The sequence below is a fragment of the Euphorbia lathyris genome, chromosome 1 (assembly GCF_963576675.1).
Source record: "Euphorbia lathyris chromosome 1, ddEupLath1.1, whole genome shotgun sequence".
Taxonomy (NCBI): Eukaryota; Viridiplantae; Streptophyta; class Magnoliopsida; order Malpighiales; family Euphorbiaceae; genus Euphorbia; species Euphorbia lathyris.
This window is the reverse complement of record NC_088910.1, coordinates 68880424-68898201: the sequence shown is the minus strand read 5'-3', so window position 1 is coordinate 68898201 and position 17778 is coordinate 68880424. Positions and strand designations below refer to the sequence as shown.

General features: G+C 33.0%; 1 protein-coding gene across 1 annotated transcript; it reads left to right on the top strand.

Moving 5' to 3' along the window:
- Window positions 1-1971: 1971 nt before the first annotated feature.
- Window positions 1972-11349, top strand: LOC136200968 (coatomer subunit epsilon-1). Its single transcript, XM_065991483.1, has 7 exons — window positions 1972-2262; window positions 2360-2449; window positions 3059-3210; window positions 4446-4581; window positions 4675-4830; window positions 5202-5281; window positions 11088-11349. The coding sequence occupies exons 1-7, from the start codon at window positions 2101-2103 to the stop codon at window positions 11179-11181; spliced, it is 870 nt and encodes a 289-aa protein (XP_065847555.1). The 5' UTR covers window positions 1972-2100; the 3' UTR covers window positions 11182-11349.
- The last annotated feature ends 6429 nt before the right edge of the window (window positions 11350-17778 follow it).

The following is a 17778-nucleotide window of genomic DNA, read 5'->3' as shown; positions in this document are numbered from 1 at the left end:
GAAACAACACAATTGAGAACAAAATAACTACTACATATGAAAACAAAAATCGAATAATTACCTTGGGAAACATAATGATTTCCTTATAATTGAAATAAATTTCATTGTAATTATAATGTTTCAATACCTCTTTAATTATTTTCGTTAATATGTCTTAAACTTCAATAAACAACTATTGTGTGAAACTTTATATCCATTCGTACAAAAAATACATAAAAATAAAAAAAATTCACTCCATATAAGTTAGATAAACCCAAATTAAAAAAACCAGCGGACTTCACCATGTTCTGAATTTAAAAAATTAATCTAACTCCAATTAAAGCTAACAATGGAGTTCATATAAAGCCGAAAATCTCAATTTTAGTTAAGAGTTAACAATCGAAACAACACAATTGAGAACAAAATAACTATTACATATGAAAAAAAATCGAATAATTACATCATTTATTCTCTTTGCTCCTACGGTGCCAACTAAGCCAAAAAGTCTCTAAAACACTTCTTGCAAATTCTATCTACTTCCGCTATTTTATATATATATATATATATATATATATAGTATAGATATAGATATAAAATTCATCACTGAAAATGGCAAAGAAACTTATAATGGTAATCATGACAAAACATGATTTATAATTGAAATAAATTTCATTATAAGTATAATGTTTCAATACCTCTTTAATTAATTTCTTCAATATGTCTCCAACTTCAATAAACAATTATTTTGTGAAATTTTATATCTTTTATACCAAAAATGCATAAAAATAAAAAATTCAATCAATATGAGTTAGATAAACCCAAATTAAAAAAATCAGTGGACTTTACCAGGTTCTGAATTTGGAAGATTAATCTAACTCCAATTAAACATAACAATTGAGTTCATATCCATATTTTAGTTAGAGATCACAATCGAAATGATTACACCTAGCAACTTATACTAACAAAAATGAAAAAATACAAATATTTATTTAGTCATTTTGAAAAAAAAAGACAAATAAAAAAGAAAACATATATAAGGCAGTGAGAGGTGTGGAACAACACAATTGAGAACAAAATAACTACTACACATGAAAAAAATCAAATAATTATCTTCGGAAACATAACGATTTCCTGTAATTTCTGATACATTTGCTTTTCTCGATTTCAGTTGTCTATGCCTCTTCTATTTCCATTTGATTTCTTCAATTGGAGATATCAAAGTCTAAATTCTCCCAATTCCTGAAAAAAATCTATTAACTGAATCTCTTAATGAAGTAAGAAAAAATTATAAGACTATATTATTTAAAATAAGAATAAACTTATAAGATTAAGAACAAAACTAATACATAATCAAAATTAAAGGAGATCTTTGATTTTCGGTGGCAAATGAATATAATGATGAAATATTATATATCATGCTTTATATATATATATATGTTTATTTGTGACTTTTGGATTTCTTTCGCTTAGTGTTTTTTCATCTTCTTGTAACTCATACTTTTTTTTATTACTTTGCTTAATGTGCTAATAATTGATAATAAAATACTTATAATATAGAGATAAAAAAAAGTTCATTAATTCATTAATTCTTTTTTTTAAAACAAAACTCATTTATTCTTTTTGCTTTTGTTCTTACGATGCCAACTAAGCTAAAAAAGACTTTAAAACACTTCTTGTAAATTCTTTCTGCTTCCGCTATTTTATATATATATATATATATATAGTAAAGATGAGAGACAATTAGACTTTAATAGAGAAATCAAATTATAAAAAAATGATAAAATATAATAATAATATGATGGTGGAAATAGGAATTTTCACGTGCATTTTTTGCTTGTTAGTTTATTAAATCTAAGTCTTAATATGTTTTAAATTTTAATGAATAAGTGAATTTGATTGTTCATTGTTTATTAAATCTAAGCGTCAATATATTTTAAATCTAATAAACCTAGATCAAAAGTGAATGAGCAAATTTTACATTGTGATCGAGACTGCTGTGAAAACGACCGTTCTGTTGTGAACCGTTCTGTTGTGAAAAGAGTCCGAATCTTGAGATCTACCAAATATCGATTACAAGTCAGAGGATTGAAAGGAAGAAGAAGAAGAAGAAGAAGCAAAGCAATGGCAACCCCAGACCATCTCTTCACTCTGCGTAACAACTTCTACTTGGGAGCTTATCAGGCTGCCATTAACAACAGCGATCTACCTCATCTCTCTTCAGATGACTCCGTCGAGCGTGATTGCCTCGTCCACCGCTCTTACATTGCCCTCGGCAGCTACCAGGTCCCGTCGTTTTTAAAAAAAAAATTGATTTCTTCTTTGCTTATCGTTTTTCACTATCAATTATGTCGTTATCTTATATTCCGATTTATTGTTATAGCTGGTGATCAATGAGATCGATGACTCGGCGCCCACACCTCTCCAGGCGGTGAAATTGCTGGCCTTGTATCTCTCCAGCCCTGAAACCAAGGTTTAATTCGTTAGATCCTATGTACTGTGATTAGTTTCTTTGATGATTCATTTAAGATTAGTTGCGTGTTTGTGTGCGATCTGAGTTCGATATAGTTTTCCGTGGATGTTCCCTGGTCTATGATCGGTTTAAAGTGGTATTGGCTTTGCGTTTGTGAAATTGGAGGCTTTGGATTCAAGTGGCATTCCTGCATAATAGCTTGGGAGTGTGAGCTTGAAAAAATTGCTTATTGTTGCATTCTCTTTTGAAAGAATTTTTTGGAGGCGTGGTTTTGCTTTACTGTATACAAAGATGTTTGGATTTGTCACTTTGAAAAATCTGTCATACTTATGTTGCCTTCCAAATGCGACCTAATTGATTACTAAACTGTGTATCTGTAATCTTTTCTAGTTTTGCTTGCTCTAATGTATGAATGCGTGGCTGCTGCCTGAAAGCTACTCTGCTGTTTTTTTTCTTATTGTACATCGTTCAAGATAGAGAAAAGAAGCTTGAATTACAACTGTGAACTTTCACTTAATTGAAATTCAGATAGATGCAAAAAAATTTCACTCCAATAAATGCTTTTAAATTTTTCATGAACAAATTCTTCTCTTTATTTGGATCATTCAGGAATCCACTATTTCAAGCTTGAAAGAATGGCTTGCTGATTCAGCAGTTGGAAACAATGCTACTTTGAGACTTATTGCTGGGATCATTTTCATGCATGAAGAGGATTACAATGAGGCTTTAAAACACACCAACGCTGGGGGAACCATGGAATTGTAAGTGCAATGTGACTTTTAGATTTTGTAATTCTGCAGTTGTTGCAGGTATTTCCTTACGACATTTTACCTTGCTCTTCGGTTATTCATTCATAGAAGTTGTAATTTGTGATTTGAGTCCATTAAATATTGTTTCTTCTGTGGTTGATTGTTTGATTTGTTATTTTATACTGGCAATGAATGTAAAATAAAACTGCTTGGATCATAGGTGCAAAGGCAGAAGATTTCTTCTTCCATTTGTACCTGTATGGTTCTATTTATAATGCATGTGTAAGTGAGTCAACTTTGGACTTTAAACTACAAACGCTGAATGGTTTTTCTTCTTAAGAATTCATAAGTTATTTTCTCGCCAACTGAAAACAAAGATACATGAAAATCATTTTCTCAACCATGTAGTCGTACAGAAAAGAAAAGACCTATTCCTGATTCCAATTATGATTTTGTTGTTTTGCTTTCTAATAGAGAATCGATACCCAAAACTCACCCAACGGGTTAGTAACAGAAAATGAACACAAACACACAAAGAAGAGTAGGAATGGACTGTGATACTGGATTCATAGTAGAACCATAGAACTTAGGAATTGCAGTAATGGAAATAGGATAAATGGATCGAGCTCTAGCTCTAGCTCAATCCCCTTCTGTACCAAAAGGTAGAGCCTCTTCTAAAGCAGCCAAACAGAAATCTTAACAAATGATTAATCCCCAAAACATAATAACCAAACCTACTTATACTCAGCCTACCCAAATTATCCTCCAGCTCATATTCCCAAATAACTAACTTCTGCTGCCAGCTAGCTCGTTCCTTGCAGCTTATCCCTTCCAGAACATTCCTACCAATGGGCCAGGCCATTCTCTATCACTTTCACAACATCATCTCTCAACCAATATATACACATATAAAATTTCTGAATTACAATGTCTTGGTGGTATATACTAACTTCAAAATAGCAGAGGTTCCATCCCACTTTCCTTGTTCTAAAATACCATCAGCACAGAACTACACTAGGAGGACATTTTCTTCAGCTTTAGCATAAGTTTGTTGAGATATTGGATTTGGCCTATGTCCAAAATATGCAAAAAGATGCTTAGGTTGAACATGGGATTGTTGTTGAATAACTTGTGGAGTTAGAACCTTTAATTTCTCTGGCACTATTCACAAATAAATTAGGTTGGAAAAACCTTTACAGAAATTTCTTCTGTTTTTAATATAAAAGAAATTGCTTCTGATTTTCCAGGCATGCATTGAATGTTCAAATATTCCTCAAGATGCACAGGTCAGATTTTGCAGAGAAACAGCTGAGAGTCATGCAGCAGATTGATGAGGACCACACACTAACCCAACTTTCTAATGCCTGGTTGAATCTGGCAGTTGTATGTGGTGTTGTTTATATTAATATTAATATTATTATTACTATTAGAAGTCTTTTTTAATATATGTTAATTACATGTTGCTACATAAACCAGGGTGGTTCTAAGATTCAGGAAGCTTATCTCATCTTTCAAGATTTCGCTGAAAAATATCCAATGACTAGTTTGATCTTGAATGGGAGGGCTGTATGTTGTATGCACATGGGCAACTTTGATGAAGCTGAAACATTGTTGCTCGAAGCACTAAATAAGGCAAGTTAAAATTAATCTTTCTTTCTTTTGCTTATTGAGGCTATAGAGTATAGATGGTAATTCTGTGTCTTGTTTATTTTCCTCCCATTTGAGAAAGCTGCTTGTTAGCTGTGATTTTATAGAATATACACATACTATTTGTTTTCATAATAGGTACTGCAAATGTGAAAGCTTATTTAAGCTGGTCCTTATCAAATTACAGCATATATTTATACTTAAACTATCCCTTTGAACTGCTTTTGAAACTTCACTCTCCATTGCTTTGGTACCTATCTCTAAATCTTGATTTTATGATGAAGCATGTGCTTTGGATTGGTTAGACTCTTTTTAATGATTTGAGTGACTAGATTTGTATTTTGTGATTGGCACAGGATGCAAAGGATCCAGAGACTTTAGCCAATCTGGTAGTATGTAGTCTTCACCTTGGTAAACCCTCTTCACGTTATCTCAGGTAAAGTATCTGCTTCATTAACCATTTTTCTTACTTCTTAATTAAGCTGAGATTATCTGCAGAAAAATTAGAAAGATATTCACTCCCTAAGCTTTATTGTGTTTCTGAGTGAAATTTAGCATTTGACGTTAGGCATTTAGAAACATAGTTAGCTTTGCCTTTCTTGCTAGTAACGGTAGATAATTTCATGACATTGGCAAGAAAGATAATAGTTTAATGTTTGTCTGCGTGTACTTATAAAAACCTTACAATTAGTACTGAATATGACAAACTATTATTTATTAGTTGTTCCTTGTTAGCCTACTGTCCTTAAGGGGGTCAATGTCGCTTCCTCAAGAGGTGAGAGTAAAACTTATGATTGTTCTTTGTCCGTCTGTTTATGGAAGTAATGTTGTAGGTTTGTGGTGGGATCCCTAGCTATCATAGTTGTGAAATTCGAAAGGCGAGCCGAGACGATAAGCGCAAAATATCGCCTTGAGGCGGCGATCGCGACAAAAATTAGAAAAACACAAAAAATAAAACCATAACTCAAGTTGACTAGTTTAACTTCTAAAGTTGTAAACAAAATAAAACTCCAAATCCTAATAACATATCAAACAAACATCATCATCAATGCTAATCCTAATAACACCTAATTCGAAAATAAAACCTAATTTCTAATAACATATCAAACAAACATCATCATTAAACCAAATCCTCATCATTAAGCTTCATGTCATCATCAAGGTTTTCCACTTCTTCATCCTTGTATTCATCTTCATCTATATACTCATACTCCTCGTCATAATCATTATCATCATTTTCTTATCATCATTTTCTTATCATCATTTTCTTTCTCATCTCTAATAACTAGAGGAGGATTGACTCTTTTTGTCTTAGAAGATGTGTTTCCTCTCGCATGTCTTTGTAGGTCTAGTACTTGGGGCGGATATAGACACAACACTTTTATCTTTTGCCCTAAAATACTATAGGCATATTCTTCCACTCCACTAGCTCTAGCAACGACAACCCATCTCAAATCATCATCCTTAAATACAAAGTCGTCACCACCACCACCCTCTTCTTCCATTGTACCCATCAACCATAGTTGTGAAAGGCGAAAGGCGAGCCGAGGCGATAAGGGCAAAATATCGCCTCAAGGCGAGGTGACCGCCTCTTGCATGTGAGGCGACACACAACTTAGAAAAACATAGAAAATAAAACCATAACTCAAATTGACTAGTTTAACTTGTAAAGTTATGAAACAAAATAAAACTTCTAGTCTAATAATAAGATCCTAATTCCTAATAACATATCAAAAATCATCATCAGAATTACTAATACTTCCCTGCCTTGACCTCTTGCACATACATCCAACAAGGATCCGTTCTTGTTGTCGCTTTCGATGTATTAGAATTAGTATTACTAATACTCATGTCCAAAAGCCTGCAAAATTTGGAAAATTAGACACTAGTAAGACACTATTTCACAAACTTTCATACTATTTCACACACTTTCATAAACATGCATAAACTTATAACCTCCATAAATCATCCACATAACTTTCATAAACAGTTTCATCACTAACAGTAGCATAATCAACATAACTTTCATAAAAAATCCCAAAAATTGGGCAGCATAACAGTATCGCCAGTCATAATAACAGAAAAATAAAGAAGAAAGTAGAAGAGTAGAAATTTGGGAGCATAACGGAAGCATCAGTAGGATGAAGAAAATAAAAACAAAAAACAAAGGAGAAGAGTAGAGAAAAGTAAAAAAGAACAGTACCTTAGAGTGCAAAGAAGTAGATCGGTGCTGATGGTTGGCCGGTTGAAGAAGATTGGCGGTGGCTGTGGTGATGAGTGAGATTTCTGTCGAGGAGAAGTTCCTTTCCTTCTTTTTCTTTTCTTTCTATCTTTAACTTACATATCTGACCTAAAACAACATTTTTTTTCTATTTTTTTTCCACCAAACAGAGATAAAAGAGGTCCTGCCGCCTTAACGACAAGAGGCGACCGCCTCTCGCCTCCGAACGCCCCTCGCCTGAGTTGGAGAGGCAGTCGCCTCTTGTATATCGCCCGCCTTCCAGCACCAGAGGCGCTGGAAGGATCGCCTGGGTCGCCTCTCGCCTCAGGCGACCCAGGCGAACGCCTTTCACAACTATGCCATCAACCACTCATTACTAGCATCAATATCTTCCAAAGAAATAGGATCAATGCGACCTCGATGATGTCTCAACGCTCAATTATACTTCATATAAACTAAATCATTCAAGCGTGTTTGAGCTAGTCGATTTCTCTTTTTGCTATGAACAACAAAACAATAATTAAAAAAATAACATTTTATTAACAACTACACCTTAATCAATCTGAAAATTTGAAGTGATCAAATAAGTGAACAAGTATATTTAAAAACTTACATGTTCAAAGATACTCAAATTTCTCTCACAAGCCGATGCACTACAAGTGAGACTAAACATTTTCTTGTAATTGTGGAGTACAAAGAAAATTACAAACAAGAATTAAAATGCAATCAAGTTGTTAAATACTCCCTCCGTTCCATATTATTAGACGTTTTTGAGGATTTCACACGAATTAAGAAATTTATCAATAGAGCCAACAATGACTAAATTACCCTTTAATCAATTCTAATTAATATTTATTGTGAATTAATTGCTTTTTAATTTTTGATCTACGCCATTGATGCATTTGCTTTGTTAATCTTAGTATTGGAAATGGATCTACTCCATTTATGGACTTGTTTTTGTCAAATACGAATATACTAACTAAATAAAGGGCATAAATGGAGTAGATTCATTGGGAACTAAAATTTAAAATTATAATTAATTGGAAATGGAAAGGTTAATTAAGAAAGTATACTTGGAAACTAAAAGTTACATTTAATAAGGTAATTGAACAGCTAATGGAGTAAAGGGTATAAAAGGAAAAAAATGGATAAAATTACATTGATATTGTAAAATGTCTATTAATTTGGAAAATAAAAAGCACCTTAAAGCGTCTAATAATATGGGACAGAGGGAGTAATAAATATGAATGTGTAAATGCTTAGGAACTTAAACATAGAAAGTTAAAAGTTATATATTTGGACTCGTTGTCTTTCTATGCCTAACTACCATCTTCATTTACAAAATCAGTTGCTCACCGATCTTGTCTTGTTCATTTTCACTTTCTACCAATCTTTCTAGCGCTTTTAAATAGACTTTTTTTTTTTTAATCTCATCATTTGCATCTTGTGTATCAAAGAATTCTGGATTTAAAAGGAATCCAGCTGCATGCAATGGCTGATGGAGTTGCCTATCGCATCTATGATCAATGATATCATAATATATTTGCATAACTTTCTTTCTTGAAGTCGAAGGCTTTTGCTATCGCCTCTTTAGTCTATTCATGGTCTCATAGATATATCCGTTTTTCTCACCATCCACCAATTGAAGCTCACATACTAGACACATTTTTCCCACTAGTTTCTTTTTACCACTTGCTTTTGGTCCACTCATCAAATAAAAACATTCTTCCAATTTAGCCTTCAACTTATGCATGCGTTGAAGTGTGAGATAAGCAATAACAAATCTTGTGATGCCGGGCCTTACAAGCTCTAGTTCACATAGTGAAACTTCTGAACAAATTTACTATATCGGGACGTGTATAAATATAACCATTCAACTGAATGGCTCTCTTTACCATTTTACTAACAACTTCCAACTTGCCAATATCTTTCAACATCAAATCAATGCAGTGAGCTGCACATGGAGTCCAATACAAACACATTTGATGATGCACTCAATCACATTTTTCTCCCCAACTTTGAGCACCATCCGATCAAATAGTACATACAATTTCTCACCGGTCTTAGAATACTTAGAAACATCAACAGATTCAATAAAAATAGTCTCTTTATGAGAATTAACTAAGAAATTAATCAAAGTTCTTTGCCTCTTGTCTGTCCAACCATCCCCCATTCTTCTTCATATGATTTCATTTCAGCCTTCACTTTATTAACTTCTTGTTTCAAAAGAGGTAATCGAACTTCATGGAATTGCTGCATCATACATCCACACAAGCTTTTCCTCGAAGCTCTTTTTTGCATGCTTCATTGATGGTTGTTTGCCTCAACTTTCTATCTTTGAGGGCTTTTTCAACATCAGGAGTAAAAAACACATCTATTGGGCCCTTTAGCTTTGTTTTTTTTGGCATATGCGCTGATTTAGTACTTCCACTATTAGACTCTCCAAGATCATCAACCTCAGTCTCATCATCATCAAAACTATCTGGATTAATAATATCAATATCAATATGCTCATCAACAATCTTACTTGCCTTTTTCGATGCCATATAATCTAGAATTTCTTGGCGTACACGAGGTGGACATTTCACGTGCTTCAATATGATGTTTAGCTCTACATATCCCTCCTTTTGAGATAAAATCACAAAAAGTACATCTAAGATATTTTGAGTTCCGTGCCTTGACCTCTTGCACATACTTCCAACAAGGATCTGTACTTTTTTTTGTAGCTTTTGATGTATTAGAATTACTAATACTCATGATCAAAAGCCTACAAAATTTGGGCAGCATAACAACTTAGAACTAATTACTAATAATAAACTTTCATAAACTTCACAAACAACACAACTAATAATAAACTTTCATAAACTTGAAACTTCCATAACTTGCACACGAATCACAAAATTTGGGCAGCATAACGAACAAGTCATACAAATTTGGGCAGCATAACACTTAGAACAAGTCATAATAAAGAGTAAGAGAAGAAGAGACAGATGAAGAAAAGAGGCCTATAAAGAAATGAGAACAGAAGAAGAGACAAATGAAGAAAATATGAAGATGAGAAATAGAACGGAGAAGAGACCGTACCTGTTCGATTGGCAGAGAGGAGGAACGAAGTCTGTGATCGGCAGTGGTGCTGTTGGGTGGATGTGGAGGAGATCGGCGATGACAGAACAGGAAGGAAGTTGTCGAAGAGGAAGTTGCAGAACAGGAAACTTTTCTATCAGCAGAAGCTTTTCGAACGTCTGTCTGATTTCTAACCTAAAACTAAAACTTATTCTTATATATATTTATTTATTCTATTTTTTTTAACCCCGCAAAATCAACAAATTTCCGCCTTAGTTCCGAAGGGGACCGCCTCTCGCCTGCGGCGGTCGCCTTTGGAAAATCGCCCGCCTTCCAGTATGGAAGGTGGGGGCTTGAACGCCTGGGTCGCCTTTGGCAACTATGCTAGCTATTCTTCACTAGATCTATCTCATTTGCATGTCTGTTGCCTGGTAAATTTGTATGCTCAGAAAGTTGAATGGTTTATAGTTCTAGAATTTTTTTGTTCCTGCAAAATCAGTAACTTGTTCAAAGAATTATAAAATCAGTTGGCCGTCTGCTTTCTGAAAGTAATACATAAATAGTTGGGGATAGAAATATATTTGAAAATGGTGTTTGGGGCATAGCAAGGAGGCAAAGATAATCTAAGAAGTAGAAATGAACAGGGTGGAATTTTCTTTTATGTGGGTTACAAGGAGTGTGATATTTTATTTGAGTTGGAAAATTTTGGTTGTCTTGGTCATATGCTAAATAAAGGTCCCATTTTAAGCTATGAATTGTAATTTGCATCATGGGAGGCTCTTTGCATACCTAATAGAATAGTAGCCCGAGTTTGCATGAGATTAGGAGAAGCTGGTTGCATCAGGTAGTAGTAGGTTGTTGACGTTTGTTGCTTAAGCTGAGGTTATTTGATTATTAATGCAATCAATGATTTGTGTTTTGAAATTGGGGACACATGCATACATTTGTGTTTTTGCAGCCAATTGAAACTTTCTCATCCAGAGCACATGCTTGTTAGACGTGGGTCATCTGCTGAAGATAGCTTTGAAAGAGCAGTGCAATCAGTTGCTTGATGTCTGTTCCCAAATACTGATGATGAGTTTTTTATGGTTTCATGAGATGGATGTAACATTTACTTAAACCTTTTTAAATATTGATTTTGGCCTTGTGATCGTTCAAACCTCATTTTGATTCTTGGTGGATTCTCCTAAATTAGAAGAAATGAGGATCTTATTTTGTTCTGGAACATCTAGCAAGAGTATTCATCCCCTCAACTTCAATTTCTTTCAATAAAGACGCATAGAGACATCTGAAACTTGAAGTCTAAAGTGGTGGATGTTTTTGAAAAATAAAAAATTAATTTTTTAATAACTTAACTTTATTATCTAACCCTAGTTTAAATTTAACCCACTATTCATATGACAACTTCAAACCTCAACGCAGAATGAACTGCTAGAAAGTAATTTTGTCTACTATGTCCGAATTCAAGTTTGAGTTTCTTAATTTTTTTCGAATGCTGGTGATTTCCCATTTTTTGTAGAAATGAATGGATTGTTAACGATAATGACTTCAATATCATCCCTCTGAAGTGCAACTTTAGCAACTAAACAACCCATCCTTTCAAACCCTAAAAATTAAGCAAAACCTCCAAATTCAAAAAGGCATAATAAACAAATAACCCTCTGAACTTGTCCAAATGTTGCAACTGCCCCCTCAAACTTTCAATTGTAACAACTTACCCCTCAAACTTGTCCAATTGTAAAACATAACCCCTCAAATTTGTCCAATTGTAAAACATAACATCAAATTGCTGACATGGACTACAATTGAAGAAACACATGAAATACAAAATCTGCAACCCTCGTGAAGTGTGATAGTCAGATCTTTGGTGTGATACGAATCCAGGGAAACGTTTTTACGATTGCTTCAAGTACGAGGTAAAAAAATTCTCAATTTGGAGTTATGTTTTACAATTGGACAAGTTTAAGGGGTAAATTGTTACAATTAAAAGTTGAGGGGGCAGTTGCAACATTTAGACAACTTTTGAGGGTTATTTGTGTATTAGGCCATTCAAAAATAAAGTTCGCCCAACCAACCCAATAACCAAAAAATCAACTAAAATCAAATCCGAAAAAACTAACATAAATTGAATCAAATCACATTATCCATTGAAAAAAAAAAACAAAAATGAAATTTAGGACCTGTTTGTTTCATCTGTTCCTGTTTGCTGCTGCTGTTACTGGTAAGCAGTTGTTTCAAATTTCTACCAAACAGCCTTTTGTCTCATGTTTAGATTTAGAAGACAACCAACAGTTCCAAAAATTGAAAACAAACGGTCACTTAAATTGAGATTGAAAATGTGGAAATGGAATAGCATTAGATAAAATACGACAATGTGATTTGAAATCGAAAATCTATGAAATAATTTCAAACCAGGGTTAGATAAATTGGTGATAACTTGTGAAAAAATCCTTGATCGGAACCATTCCTTGTGAGGCGCCGTTGGGATCGGCCGGAGGACACTCCGATGCCTAAGTCAGTAATATTCTTGAGAGAATAATCTGTAATTACAAAGTAGGGTTAGAATATTGTGTACCTTTGATCCCAGGAAGCTGTGGTATTTGTATGCAATTCTGTAACAATCGCATTAATCACATTTATTGTCCTTAAATGTGGGTTTCGATGTTATTATACTCGATGGTTTCAGTATTAATGGAGTTGTTAGTATCATCAATGTCGGAGGTTTCTCGTTGATAACGGTTTAGAGACCCCTGGATTAATCTTGTATTAATTATCATTAATTCCATATTAATCATGCATAAATCCTACTTTTATAAGAAATAATGGTTTGCCATTATTTCTATTAATTTCCCTTTATTCCTCATTCTAGAATAAATTGGGTTGTTATCAGAAGCCCCCTAAAGATATAAAAAGCTTTTTAGGGTTGTTTAAAGCGTGTTTTATATTTAATGCTTTTCCATTAAACATACTTTCCCAGACCAATAGGAATGGGACACGTCATTTAAATTTTCTAAGCATCAGATAAGCCAATGAAAGTGCTCGGGAGTGCAACTCAAAAAATTCCTTTCTCGACTTATCAAAATATACCAATCTTTTTTGCTTGGACTTGATAATTTCTTATTTTGTCAAGCTTCCTATGTACCCCATTAATTTTTGGGAATCAAAGCCAAATAGTTCTATCGTCATTCTAGACATTCACCACTCTAGCTTTGTTCCCCATTTTAAGCTTTATTCGCTTTTTTAGGGTTTTGGCACTCTAGGCACTTGCCTTTTTAGTCTTTACTTATTTTCCAAAGTGTTTTTACTTTGTTTTTATGAAAGCGAGACTTCATTATCTTTGATGAAGACGAGGCTTCATTATCTTGGATGAAGACGAGGCTTCATTGCTTTTGATGAAGAAGATTCGCAAATTGTAGCTTTATTTGGACGTTCTTTGAGCCATTCGATAGGTTTTACTTTTGCCATCTAGGCATTCGCCTTGTGGGGCTTTTTCCTTCATTCGCCATATTTTGCATTTTGTGAAGAGTTTCGTTGTTTCTTCTTTTATTTGCATGTTTGAACTTGAGAATATTTTTTAAGTGTTTAAACTCATTCCACCAAATCACTAAGGTAGGTGGCCAGCCGTCCCCCAGGAAGCTTGCGATAAGCTTTAAGGGTTTCTTTCTTTGAGAAAGATGTATCGACCCTTGATAGGATTTTTATTGACCACTTCTCTGGGAAGTGAATCTATCCGTAATGGGACCTTTGATTTTAGATCCGCCATTTGGAAGGGACTTTGTGTAAGATTTCTTCACGGGGAAGAGAATCTGCCCTTCGAAGGGACTTTGTGTAAGATTTCTTCATGGGAAAGAGAATCTGAATCCATGCCCCCTTGTTTTAGTAAGAAGACATTTATGTATGCTAGCACTCCGAAAAGAAATGTTATACAAAACTAATAATCAAGAGTAATTTATTTAATGAGCAAGAAAATCTGCCATTTGAAGGGACTTTGTCTGCCCTTGACGGGACTTTGTATTTTTAAGCTTTCAGAGAAGCTGCCCGTGGTAGGACTTTGTGTTCTCTTATGAAAAGAGTTTTGAGCTTTCAGGGAAGTTGCCCGTGGTGGGACTTTTATGTAAGATCTTATGGATAAGACCCACCCTATATGGGATCATATATGATATGATACGCTCTCAATTCACCTTAGATTTTCTCTGAATTACTAGGGTAGGTGGTCAACCGTCCCCTAGAAGCTTATGATAAGCTTTATGGATTTCTTTCACTGGAAAGAGAATCTGCCCTTGATGGGACTTTTACTTTGTTGTTTCCCCTCCCGATGTATGGAGACATTTATGCTGTCTGTGAACTCTGCAAACAAAATGATAAACACGTTTGATAACAAAGATTAGTTTATTTAATAAGGCAATGGTATTGCCTTTATTATAATGGATACCGGTCTTTCTGAGAGCCTCGTTAAAACCCGCCCTTGATGGGGGATCACTTTGTCCTTTGTGGTAAGTGGACCCGTCCTAGATGGGGGATCACTTTGTCCTATCTTTGAGGTGGCTGATCTGCCTGTTCAACCTCTGGATCTTTCTCGCATTTTGTGAGGCTTTCATATCTAGCACAACTTTTACTTTATCTGGATTTGCTCTACCTCCTTTTTGGCTAATGACATAGCCAATGATTTTTTCTAAAGTGGCTCCGAATGTACACTTCTCTGAATTGAGCTTTATTTTTCATGCCAGTGTCTGGCGTTGGTATTAGCGATTCCTTTGTACTTTGTGGGTTAGTATTAAAAGAACTCCAGAAGTGGGGGCATACCCTGTCCATTATTAAAAGATTGTGGTAAGGCATAAAAGCTATATTCACTTACCTTAGGGGTTAATGGCTTAATCCATGGAACAGACTTAATGGCGAAAGACTGTTTGCATTGGCCTTGTTTGCAAATATCATGTATGATGCAATGACTCTTTATGAAATTTTTAGTTCATCTTGGAATCAACTTAATAATTCCTTCACATTAGTCCCTGACTCTAGAATGAACTTAGTCAAAGGATAAAACCAAGTAAATTTTATATGCCAAACAAATTCATAATAGAATTTTAATCGTGTTTGCTTTAATAATACCATATATAACAGTCATAACCATAAAGGTTACTATTGCACATAAATATCATAATGAATTTTTAATAATGAATAACCATAAATGACAATGGTAAAAATTAATGTCTTTTTGTATTTTAATGCACATTATCACTCGAGATAATAAATTTATTTTAAATAGCATAAGAATTATAACCTGCAATATTGGGTAAGATGTAGTTATTATTTACTTGTAACTAATATTATGCTATCATGCATTAATGGAATTCATAGATCATTAAAGCCTCGTTTGGAGGAAGTGCAATTAAAGTAAGACAAGTGATGGTTTAATAATGTAGCTTTATATATAAAATTACTCTTATATTATTTTATTTGTATAAATAAAATAAAAGACAAATGGTAATTTTGGAAGAAAAAGACATGTACCATGATTCTCCTTCAATTCGGGGTGTAAAGAAAATTACCCAAAATTCACCATCACCAACCTTCAAATGCCATCATACAAACAATCTCTAAAGAACTCTCATGTATATCCTAAGAACTTTGTATCAATTAATGTTCTAATTCGAAACTGACACTTGCACTCTTTTGTAGTTACATGAAAGTTTTGTTTATCCAATTTGGTAATTCATCAGCTCATAATGGTCTTAATAGTTAGGGACAGTTATAGGATAATCATAAATAGACTCAATATTTATAAGTCCCTTTATGTTGGTAAAAGAAATTCTAACAATGTCAAATAAACAGTTTTTATATGAATAGATATATCCTTGTAAAAAATTGATGAATTAACTGTTTGACAAAACAATAATTAGAAACATGAATTTCTGATATTTTAAATTAAAAATACCATATATGATAAAAGCCATAAATAGATGATGATGAATTGTAAAAAAAAAAAACAAATATGATATTCTTTGTAATTTCTTCTAATAATTATATGCATATTCATCCAAAAAACTGATCAGACCTAAATCATCTGTAATTACACGAGTCCTTTTATGATATTTTAATATCAAATGACAAAATCATCTTGAATGGATGAGATTTTTTTTATAAAATCCCAAGATTACGGATCTTATACATATATTTTGTACTAATTCAATGATAATAGCCTATTACACTTGTCATGCATAAAAATATGAGGCATATTATGTCACACCCGACCCAGAACGACCTCAATCGGCATCGGGCGTGATATAGAAAGATCACAATCAACACCTAATAGTCTCCAAATTATAAAAAATGTCATAAATATCACATTTTCCAAAACTTCCTCTTAGATATATTCTAAACAAATTCATATTCCTATTACATTAAAACCTCAACATATTTACCAACTTTATCATATTACAATTAAATACTAAAGTTCTAATTATAATTCTAGCAATAAGCAACAACTTCCGATCCTCGCCTAATCGGGGGTAACCTTCTCTATATCCTGTACTTTCTTATCTAAAAACATTAAAACATTTGAAAACGTGAGACAGAAATCTCAGTAAGCAATTATCAACTACATAAAGTACTTATACTCAAAATAACTATATATATATTTTAAATTCTCAAAATGCATCAAAAAAAAAATTCATATTCTTAAAAATGATCTTTTTATGGATTAAACCATAAGAAAATACTCAAAATAGTACCTTTAACCAAATATTCAATTTAAAATATCAAGTTTGCTATCATTTCTCAAAATACCACACATAGTCAAAACGTAAATCACTGTATTAAAACACTTAATATAAAACTCATATCCAAAATAGCTATATATATTTTATTTGTTTAAAATCCCAACTATACAAAATAATTTGGTTTGCAATTAACCATTTGCTCAAATCAACCGTAAATCAATAAATACTTGATAAATCGTATTTTGATAAATACTCCATAAACTGTATCTCAATAAATACTTCATCAACTGTATATCAATAAATATTTCAGAAACCGTAGATCAATAAATATTTCATAAACAGTATCCATCCGAGAGATAATCCCCGTATGTATCAACCCCCATAATATAATAGAATCGAGATATCTCATAATTTGCCTAGCCCGCATGGTCTTACTCAACACTTCTTTGCCATACCCGATAGGTCTTTCAACTGTGTACACAGGCCGTATTTCTCACTAAATACGGACTTTAATTAATGCCACCTATCCGGATTACTCTTGATGGATACTAAAAACATTATAATTTCATAATATAGCTTAAAATCAGAAATATATCATAAATCAACATCATAAAGTTTCCAAGTACTTTTCTCAATCAATTTCCAAAATATTCAATCATAAACCATAATTGTACTAAAATCACCAACAAATAATTTAAAAATATATTATGAATACTAACTTTAATTTCTTAAAAATAAGCACATAAATCATCTTATATAAAAACTTTATTCATAAATCATAAGTTATCAAAAACAATATTTTAACCATCTTAAAATTAAATATTAGCTTAAGACATAAAATTTATAAAGATCACTTAACATATATGTATAGATAATCAAAATCATAAAAAGGTAGTTGATAAATTACTTACTTCGGTAATTAATCGATGA

Coding starts and splice junctions, on each gene's coding strand:
- LOC136200968 (XM_065991483.1), top strand. CDS start 2,101: ATGGCAACCCCAGACCATCTCTTCACTCTGCGTAACAACTTCTACTTG. Junction 2,263..2,359: donor TTGCCCTCGGCAGCTACCAG/GTCCCGTCGTTT, acceptor TTATTGTTATAG/CTGGTGATCAATGAGATCGA. Junction 4,831..5,201: donor TGCTCGAAGCACTAAATAAG/GCAAGTTAAAAT, acceptor TGATTGGCACAG/GATGCAAAGGATCCAGAGAC.